Genomic DNA, 11,169 nt, shown 5'->3' with positions numbered 1-11,169 from the left:
AGGAATTTGCTTTAGCATTTATAGATGTGAAGTTGTAGACATATCTTTATTACTGTTATTTTGTGAAAGTGATAGGAAATCTCTTAACCGAGTGGACTTAACAGTCTTATATGTAAATCCTCTAGCAAGGTGACATTCTGATTGAGTGTTTGAAATCCTTTGACAGGGTCACTTCTAACAAAGTGAAGATCCTAATGGATCTGAGGGAAATCCCTTAACCGGGTAACATCTAGCAATGTGTTTGTAATCTTTAACAGGATTTGCTTTTAATTGAGCATACTCTAGAAGAGTATATTTCTTAGTGGGTTCGAAATCCCATAGTGGTTTTTCCCTATTTGGGTTTCCACGTTAAATCTGGTGTTATGAGGTTTATATTGTTCATATGCTTTTGAGTTTGCATGTTTGACAGTTTTTGGTTATATGACTGATATATATGTTACCGAGGTTGAATCTGATGTTTTTATGGATGATTAAGTTTGTATGATTCACCCCCCCCTCTCATCTTGTTGGCTATTGGATCTGTACTTATATTAAGTATCAGAACTATCAGGGTAGACCTAGTAGCATTAAACATCTCTTCATCACAGGGGGTATCCACAGTAGGGGATTCCCCATTATTCTCCTTAGGGGGCGAGTGGTTCAGGTCAAGGGCAGCAAGAACTTTTGAAGAGAAGTCAGATCTAGGCAACATCCCAACCCCCACAATCGGGGTAGGAATAGAGGGAATAGATCCATCCAAATCATTGCTCAAATCTTTCAAAGGAGGCTTTGCGGGAAGGGCATCCGTCTTCTCTAATTGTGGCATATCATTCCTCTTTCTCCATTCCTTCTTTGGCTTCGACGAACACTGCTTGACCTAGTGAGCCATATTTTTAGAATGGAAACACACAAAATGGATGGATTCATACTCCACTTTCTGCACCCATCTGACCAACTTAGAGAAAAGATCTATCTCAGAAGGTAGGTTTGTAGACTATTTAACATTGACACACAGTCTGGCATAAACCAGATGTCTTTTAGTTGCAGTCATTGGGTCGACTGAGATTAGCTCACCAAAATAGGTTGTAATATCCACAAATATTTCTTCTCCCTAGAATTCCATGGGTAAACCTGGCAGTCTGACCCAGATAGGGGCTCCATTACAATCCCAATCTTTAGGATTAAAACTTGGTTCCCACTTTTTAAGGTTCAGTGAGGCTTTGCCTAGCATCGAGGGACCTCCCAACAAAATAGATCAAAAGTCTTCTTCATAGGCAGATGAAAAGGACAAGAAGCCACCAGCCATAGCCACAACATCAATTTGACCCTTACCTTTCTATTTCCTAGACACCCAGGATCTAACAACCTCAATATTAGGGCGTGGTCCAAAAATTTTTCCAACCAAGACTAAGTTCATGTTTGCCATATTCTGATCCACAATATAGTCCGAGATAAAGATGGAGCAAGTGCCAGAATCCTGGTCAAATTTATGCAGTACCGGTGAAATGGCCTTACCCTTAGGCTTAGTTGCAAAAGAAGAAGCCCATTTCTTGTTGCATTCCACAAAGGGAATCTTATTATTTGGGCCCTCAACCTCACCAGGTTTGTCGGAAATGATAGATTTACCATTGGCAACATTTTGCATGGTACCACCATCCCATGTATCATTTGAGGCCCCATCCAAATGATCAGGGACTGATTTTGTGGGGCGAGTCATAGGGGAATCTCCTGGACTCCCACAACTAGAGTCATTCAAATTCAAACATGAACCTGCTCCTGGAAAGTGCGCCATTTTGAAATTAGGTAAAATTTTGGGATTGAAGTATCAAATAAATTTTGTATTTTCATGGTCCACCATTATACATAAAGGACAAAATTTGAGTTACATCATGCAATTTATTTTCTTTTCCTAGAAAACTATGAAACTCTCATGTTTATGTAGAGATAGAAGATGAGGTTATGCCATGTATAAACTATTTATTAATTCTTGGTTTAAAAAATCCTATATTGAATAAGTAGTGGAGATTAAGGATTGGCTTGCAACCAATGTTGAAAATAATAAATTACTAGAAGATTTGTGCTTTGAACAAAATAAATAAGAAAAACAATTAAAATTTTCAAAAAAGGTGAATAGAACACATTAACATGTGAAAGAAAATAAAGAACTACAAGAACTAGAGCAAATGCACAAAAATGATCATTTATAAAATAAAATGAAAAAGTGAAAAAATTATTTGAATGTTTAACCATCACATGCTATGACTTTTTATAAGTTGAAATCCCAAACAAATAAATGACTTTTTATAAGTTGAAAGCCCAAACAAATAATACACATGGTTCTTAAGAATACATAGAGTGAGAAACCATGGTTTGGAGATTGCAATGAGAATTAGAACTCTTTAAACTCTAACTTTGTTTAAAGGAATATGATTAGATAGTTCCTTGAAACATGTAGGTTCAACAAAGATGAGGAGTGGTTAACAAAAAATGTTAAAATTCACAAATAAAGGGTATTTTTAATTTGTAAGGTGCGAAGGAGATGTGGAGCATTGAACATTCAAAATAAATTATGTAAATGTAAGATTATTCAATTTAAAATGACTTTCACACAAGAAGAAAAATAAATGAATTAGTGTTAATTTGTAGGGTGGAGTTGAAGTTAGATAAGCATCCTATTTTCTTGTTAACTAGGTATTTGATAGAATGCCATTTTCTCTCACATTAACTTGCTCAAATATAATTGATAGGATTGTGAATTTTTTCACAAATTAACTTGTTCAAAGGTAGTTGATAGAGCAACATTTTTTCCCATATTAATTTGTTCAAAGATAGTTGAAAGAATTATAGTTTATTTAACAATAATTGGTTCAAATCTATTTGATAGAGCCGTACTTTTTTCACAAATTGATTTGTTCAAAGCTATTTGATAAAATCACAATTTTTATCACATAACTCATTTAAAAATATTTGACAAAATATGAATTTTATACTAATTTAGAAAATATGTATAAAATCATTTTAATTTAATTTTAATTTTTTTAAATGTTAATTTATATGAGCAATACTGGTATGGAGGATTTCGTTGATATGGTTTTTCTAGTACAATCTAAGTTCTTCTCCCTTGGCTTTGAGTTAAGGGTGTTGGTTCTAATGTCCATATTGTGAAGGATAGAATTAAGGCTGACAGTATAGGTTAAGGAGGTAGGTCAATATTTTGGTTTTTTAAGGTGTGAAAGGGTTTTTACAAACCCTCGCGATAAGAGTTGATGAGTTCATGTGATAATGCTAGCATTTCATCCTATCAAGAGTGGTATTTAATTCATCAATATTAAGAATGTCTAAATATCTTATTCTAGTTTAAATTTAGATTGTGGGTGTAGTGTTTGTGCTCCTCTAAATCATAGGTTTTGTATCCTTGGCTCTTGAACTCATTTAAAGGTAGTGTATGTTTCTTTAGACAATTTTTTACTTATACTATTTTTTTCTTTGTTTGGGTGGTGGGTTTGATCTCTTCATGGTCTTGGAACATGTGTAATAAACAACACTGCCTAACAAAGAAATTTCTTTTATGCAATATCAATTTGGATACATATACATCAAAACTTGTTAATTTTAAAACAACCTATTTAAATTTATAGCTAAAATAAAGCATCAATATTAGATAAAAAGTCTATTTAAAAAGAAACAAAATTGTACCCAATACCATTGAATTACTCTTCGATGTGTCAATGATATTCTTTTGCAGGATTAAATTGTCTAAGTACCAAAATAGGTAGCATTTAATTGCATCCAATTGATTGATTCTTGGAAACGGCTTTAAGAATAACTTAGATTTAATGGATGAACAATTGAAATCTGAAATCTAATATGATAATAAGATATTAGAAAAATATGAACATTATACACTAGAAAATCATTCAAATTAAGTACTCTAATATTATAGATTTAAATATACTATCACTTTTTCTTTAAATATAAGAAGAACCCAACAATTTAAATAACTATAACCACTTAATACTATATTGAAGATTAAGTTAAATAATATTATGTTTTGGATCTTCATTAGCTTATCCTTAACCACTTAATGTGATAATTACTAGAATGTTCACATTTGAAAAGATATACACTGCTATGTGGGCATGTTTCAACTAGTGAAGCAGATTCACAATGGTATGGCTAGCGAGCTTCAGGCACGTCATCAAGTACTTTTAAAGATGTAGGTTTAATGCCATCATGTGATACAAGTGCCTTCGCTTCTGCTAGCTCTTTCACAACAGTATTCATAGTGGGTCTATTTACTGGTCTTGGTTCCACACAATTGTACGCAACCTCTGCAACTCTCCATGCAGATTCTAAACTATATCGGCCACCCAACAAAGAATCCATCATGTATGCTATTCCCCCACATGAAAGCAACCTTTTAGCCTGTATAATGAAGAAAATGAGAATTCCATATTATTATTAATGATAAAAATAAAATAGATTATATTTTAAATGTTTACCGATTCAACAATTCCCTCCTTGGGTGGTACTCCAGAAATAATCTCCAATAAAACTACACCAAAACTATAGACATCACTCTTTTCATTTAATGACGACATTCCATAATATCTGCATCAAGTTTGAAAATTAGTGTACTGTAAATTATTTGATAAATGTTAAAAAGATACTATAATTGTGAAGTATGAAAATACTCGGGATCAAGATAGCCGAGGGTGCCCTTGACTTCTGTTGTTACATGGCTTCGAGAGTTTTGCAGTAGCTTTGATAAACCAAAGTCAGTAATCTTGGCAGACATATTTTTATCCAAAAGTATATTAGTGCATTTAACATCTCTGTGTATGATAGGAGGGCTACAACCCTCATGAAGGTATAGCAAACCTGCAAACCACGTAAGAAATTTGTAATGTGTAGAAGTAATTTTACATACAATAAACATTTAAAAAACTGAAACCTATGACTTGTACAATTTACCCTCAGCAGCTTGTAGAGCAATATTAATCCTAGTTTGCCAATCAAGTGGTCTCTCTCGTTTAGCAGAGCCTGTAAATAGAATAGTAAGTCTTTTTGTTAAAATTTGTTTACATTAATTTTATTGAGACCACCATGAAATAAACTATACCGTGTATATGGTTCGTCAATGTTCCATATTCCATAAATTTGTGTACTAAGGCAACTATAGGCTGTCTACAATACCCAAGAAGATTTACAAGATTCTTGTGGTGTACCCTTGAAAGGAGAGTTACCTGGAGCCAAGAACAAAAGCACCGTGTGTTAAAAAGGCAACTTGTGATGAAATAGGAGTACGAGGGGTAAATAAAATTCTTGTCTTAAATGATGCATTCAATATTTTTGAAGAAAGGAAGAACGTCATTTCAAAATTCTTGTTTTCCTTGACATGAATCAGTTGAAAGTATCTTCACTGCAACATCGTTTCCTGATAGTTGACCATAAAACACAGTGCCAAAGCCTCCCTTACCAATGATCGTAGAATAGTTGTTTGTAGCTGCTTTAATATCTTCTTCACTATATTCTACCACCACTTTTTGAAATTCATTTGGATCATCTTTATCTGTTTCGAAAGAGAAGATAGAACAAAGGTTTCCAACATGACTGAATACTTAAAAGATACGAGATACAAGATCTAAAATAATAATTCTTAATTTTAAATAAACCGTTTTCAAGTGACAAGGATTCAAAAAAGACCTGTACATGAATGCTGAGGTTGCATAGTAGAACTGTTTATGGTGAGACATCCTTGATTATATTTGCACCTCCATTGATAAATCCTGAATATCAAAAAGATTAACAGAACCGAACAGCCAATAGCGGGTCCTATAATCCTACCTTTTTCTTTGTTTTTCTTGTCCTGTAGAAACTTACTTTGAGGAAGAACTCTGCAGTGCAGACCGAACAATTAAAATGTCAAACATTAAGACAAATAAATTATTGTTATTTAGAAATCTTAATAAAATTATTTCAATTTCTAATTTAATATACTTTTATCTGTTTATCTAATATAAACAACTAAGAACTAAGATACCAAAGGTTAAAGCATAAAAATTATTTGAATAATTATCCTTTTGTTATACAAGGCAATAAGACAAGAAAGGATGTCCTCATACTGGAGTTTTAAACCAGGCTTAACTAAACCAGGTGGCACATCTCCATCTAATTTGTTGTTCTGCAAAAACCTAAACAACATAAACTGATTAATTACCTTTAACTAAAGTATCGAAACAAAATTGATTAATTAAATATTACCTTTAACTAAAGTATCGAAACATAAATAAAATAGTTCTAAGAAAAGATAAAGAAGTTATGAGTGAATATACAGCTCATTTAACATGGGAAGCTTCTCTAATGAACTCGGAATATCTCCAGTCAGTTGATTATTTTGCAGTTGCCTTCAGCATGCCAAGGAAATCAAATATCAACACATATAAACAGCCTTTCTCATTCAACTGTGTATATAAGTATAAGGATTTTGATAGAAGATAGTGAAAGATTTCTTACAATGACGTAAGGTTCATCAGTGTGCTGAGGTCTGGAATAAAACCTGAAAAATTATTGTTGCCTAACAGCTAAAAAAATAATATAACTTATTAGTCACTTATTTGCGAAATAGAATGTCTAATTTTTTTGAAAGTTTGTCTTACCAACTGTTTTAATGCTGTTAAGTTGGCTATGCTTGGAGGTATGTTGCCAGTGAGACCTTTGTTTGTTAAATTCCTGAAAAGAGTTGAAGTTATGTGGGCTAATGTATTCATTGCTAAAAGTTTTAATGAACTCCTATGATTTTTAAGGAAAGAATTTTACACAATAATCACTCGTGGAGGATCTTCCTCATTGCATATAACACTGGTTAATGGTAAACCTGAAGGTAAACATGGATCTCCTGTTGTCCAATCATCTGGAACATTCACTGTATCTGCTATTTTTCTAATTGCGAGTACTGTGTCACATGTTTACTAAAACATTAGGCGATATTTCTAGGAGAAATTGTTGGGAAACAATGTAGTATAAAAATATGATAAAAATAATATGGTATAATGAGGCAAGCAGAAACTAGCATATCCCTGTTAGGTAATAAGCTAAATATAATGAAGCAGATGGAGAAATAAACGTACCATCTCCGGCGTGTGTCATATTGGTGATTTTTACTATTTGATATGCCTCAGCTGCATTTATGAACGGCCTCATGTGGGATCCTACTTGTGAACGTATTCTTATGTCTATAGACTCAGTTGTGCTAAACTCTAGACGACTTTCTGGTGACAAACAGTACATATACTCAGGAACGACTATTTCTGCAATTTGAACATTGCCAATGAAGATCTGAAATGTGTTATTCCCTGAAAGACTTGTCTTATTGATGTTGCACAAGTAAACAGCAAAATAATAAATGCCCTGGGGAAGAATATGCCAGCTCGAAACAAGCAACTGATCTTCCCCTAAAAAGGACGTAATAGCAGTCTTTAGTACAGATACAGGTGGCTGGTTTCTTATGCTCCCAAAAAAGGAGTCATTTGTGCTCATATGTGTTCTGAACGTGACCTGAAGAGGTTCCCACAGGCGATCATACTGGTCGTCGGGAAACCTGTACCACGACGACGACATTGCATTAGATAAAGTGGACAGAACAGATTCAAAAGTAACTGCCAAACAAAATTGTTGTTAAGCTTACCTTATCTCATGATAGTTGCCAAAACTGATACGATAGAAGGGAAGCAAAGCGCTGTAGTTGAAATCAGTGAAAGTTTTATACATTGCAGATTGTAGTGGCCTTAACTCAATGGTTGAAATGAAAACATAATAACTTTCTTGCGTCTCTGAATTTCTAGCCAGGCATAAACTCATACTATCCCTTTTGGGGGTAAGGACGATTTCGTAAAAGATAGGGCGATACATTTGCAAATTCGTCAGGTTCACTTTTGCCCACTTGATTCCCTCTATATACAAATCGAAGGTGCTTGCTAAACGAAGATCGTCAAATCCTTTCAAAATAAAACTGACCCTTACTAGATATTGTAGATGAGACCTCACGGGCAGTAAGTAGCAATATTTATTTGCCTCCATATTTGTAAAATAGGCCATTGACTGATATTGGTAGGGGGTATTGATAAGAGTGAATGGAGGCATAATGGAGGTGTTTCTGAATTTGATGAACAAGGAATCTGTAATCCAGTCGAGCTCTCCATTCGTGTCATTATGTGAAGCGCCACAATTAATACTTAGAAATCCTTCATAAAATGCAAGAGCAAAAACTACAGACCTTGTTTTGCAATCACAGTAAAATTTTATTGAAATAATATATATACAACCTACCATCTGGATCTCCGAGTGTGCAGGAACTGAATAATCCAATGAAAACAGTGAGCGCTAACAAGGTTAAACTTTTGAACTTCATGATGATCAATGGAGATTGCAAGCAGGAAGCGAATCAATGAGAAAGAGTGCTAGTGTTAGAACATAATGTTATTAGGGATCACATTCTTATAAAATTTATATATAATGTTCTAATATAAGGTTATAAAACCTTATATATTATATGCTTTATAAGCATATCCCATTTGAAATAATTATAATCTAATAACTATTAGACTATTAATTATTTATGAGTGGGGGTTATTGAAAAGGTGTGACTAGTGAAGTCACCCTTCCTCCTATATTTAAGGAGGTTCTCTCTCATTTGAGAGGTGTGTGAATTTGGAGCTTTATGGTGAGTTGTATCACTATGCACATGAGGTATTATTGGCCATGTGGAAGTATTAGAGGAGTGTCCCCAGGTTCATGTCTATTTTATTATAGACTATATTTGTAAGTGTTTTAATTAAATGATGCTTTATGGGGTTTTTTACCCGAAAGGGTTTTCCCATGTATATCTTGTGTAATGTGTACATTTTGCATGTATGTTTCATATTTCATTTACTTTATAATCTTGTTTATAATGATTAGTATCCTTAGATCCTAATTTCTAATAGCCAGCAACTCTCATGCATACTAAGGTGGGGCATCGACATTTTGAGTTATATTATAAAAGTTGGGTTTTTTATTGCTTACACTGGGTCCTAAAGAAAATATTCCATCCGTTGTTCATGTCAATGTGCAAGGGAGAACTATATCATTTTCCAAGAATTACGCAGAATATATTATATTTTATTTTCAATCATCCAACGTGAAATTTTTTTTCTTTGGGGAAAAGATTTAACGTTTCTAAAATGAAAAGATTTGACATCGAAGATCCATGCTCATCCATGAAAATAAATGTTTATTTTAACTCGTTGACAGCTATTTGATTGAATAAGTAGAGAAATATTACATTTAAAAATGAAAAAATGTCATCAAAGAAAGGAGAAAAAGGAATACATATGTTACTCTGCTGATTTCCCGTATTTAACAAGTAACTAAAATTCCACCATTAATTGACTTCCTCTCCTAAATAATCGCCATTGATTTTCTCTCCTGAAATGTCGCCAAAAATGGCCAGCCTTAAACAACACACACTAAGCATTGACTTAGTGTATGCTGTCTTATGTGGACCCAACTTTAAATTCCGTTTCGGTTTAGTTGGACCATTTCTATTGTACCTCGGGCTCGGGGTGACATGATCTATTCAGAGCTACTGTGAGGGCTTATTCACTCCATTTTATATTTCTGCTTTAACATCTTTAACAGGTAATACAAGTAAAGTAATATGTGAATTTAATAAAAATATATTTTTAAAAGAATTCAAGATGAGAAATTATATATATATTTTGTCAAACTATATAAAATTTGTTGGAGGCGTTTATCAACTAGGTTTGGTAGAAAATAATTTTTTTTCTTTTTTCTTTTTTCTTTTCTTTAAATTTAATATATAAAAATAACAAAATAAATAATTATATTATAATAAAAATATGGAGGTAGGGTTTCTAGATTGAAAGTAAAAATAAAAATTTGTTATTTAAAATTTTATATTTGTAAAAAAATAAATAAATGTTTTTGAATAAGGGAAAATAGATTTTGAAGGGACCCGAAATTCAAAAGATTGTACTAGGATCTAGATCCCAACAAAGCAAGTTGTGCAAAGATATTAAAAATGAAAACCACAACAAAAAACCAGCACAACTGACCCAACAGCTTCCAACAACGAAGTTGTGAAAAAGAATAGACATAGAAAACCAACAAGCCTACCAGATAAAGAAAGGGTATAAACCCCAAAGAGACAAGCTGCCTGAGGAACTACAGGCACCCCAAAACAAATAGAGCACAACTACCCACAAGGGTTAAGATGACCCCCACACTTAGGATTTCCCTTTGGGACCCTTCATGTGGGATCGAAGGTTCATGTCAAAAGCAGGCGAGGACCTCTTAGACCATTTACCTTTTACCGTTATCCAACCATCTTCAACTTTAGCAACCTCATCTTTCCACTCCAATGAATTTAACACAGGAAAATCAGCAGTTGAGGGATAGCCAACAAGCAACGAAGCTCCAACAGGCAGAGCAGGACTTGGGCCAGAAACACCCCTAGAAACAACAATAGGCACATAGACCACTCCAACAACCTCCCTTGACACATGAACAACACCCTCAAACCTATCAAAACCAGCAACAAGGGCAGATCCAACAACATTTGACACCTCTGAACCACCGACTAAGGGATAGCCAGCAAGCAACGAAGCTCCAGCGGGCATAGAAGAACCTGGGTCAGAAACACCCCTGGAAAAAATAACAGGCACATGGACCACTCCAACAACCTCCCTAGACACATGAACAACACCCTCTGACCTGTCAAAACCAACAACAAGGGCATATCCAACAACATTTGACAACTCCGAACCGTTGATTGGATTCAAACGAACCATCTCACTAGAGGTAGGAGGAGAATCTTCAACAACATTTTTAGGAGAAATATCAGGCCCCGTACCCATCTGAGAAGAGCCCTTTAACATTGTGTAATGGTGGGAGGAAGCCCCAATCCACCAAGACGGAGGCTTCTTTGCTTTAAATTTGTGTAAATCACATTTAGCCACTACATAACCTATCTTGAAGCACCTTTTGCATCTGAAGGGAATGCCTTCATAATCTAGAGGTTGGATCTAGAAACCGTTGGGAGTCGATAGTTTAATCTCCCCAAGCAACCCCTTAGAAGCATCAATGTCCACCAAGATACGAGCGTAGATAGAATGAAGGATATCAGAGGAC

General features: G+C 34.2%; 1 protein-coding gene across 1 annotated transcript; it reads right to left on the bottom strand.

The window, feature by feature from the left end:
• Positions 1–4,155: 4,155 nt before the first annotated feature.
• On the bottom strand, positions 4,156–10,916 carry LOC131045000 (putative leucine-rich repeat receptor-like serine/threonine-protein kinase At2g14440). Its single transcript, XM_059215871.1, has 15 exons — positions 10,346–10,916; positions 7,110–7,637; positions 6,799–6,934; positions 6,639–6,711; positions 6,496–6,563; positions 6,315–6,386; positions 6,105–6,173; positions 5,863–5,876; positions 5,754–5,768; positions 5,403–5,551; positions 5,102–5,225; positions 4,954–5,022; positions 4,674–4,860; positions 4,482–4,590; positions 4,156–4,404 (listed from the first exon to the last, which is right to left on the bottom strand). The coding sequence occupies exons 1-15, from the start codon at positions 10,914–10,916 to the stop codon at positions 4,156–4,158; spliced, it is 2,433 nt and encodes an 810-aa protein (XP_059071854.1).
• Positions 10,917–11,169: the final 253 nt, after the last annotated feature.

Source organism: Cryptomeria japonica, unplaced genomic scaffold (genome assembly GCF_030272615.1).
Source record: "Cryptomeria japonica unplaced genomic scaffold, Sugi_1.0 HiC_scaffold_317, whole genome shotgun sequence".
In the NCBI taxonomy this organism is placed as follows: domain Eukaryota; kingdom Viridiplantae; phylum Streptophyta; class Pinopsida; order Cupressales; family Cupressaceae; genus Cryptomeria; species Cryptomeria japonica.
Note: the sequence above shows the minus strand (reverse complement) of the source record. Positions and strands in the feature narration are given on the sequence as shown.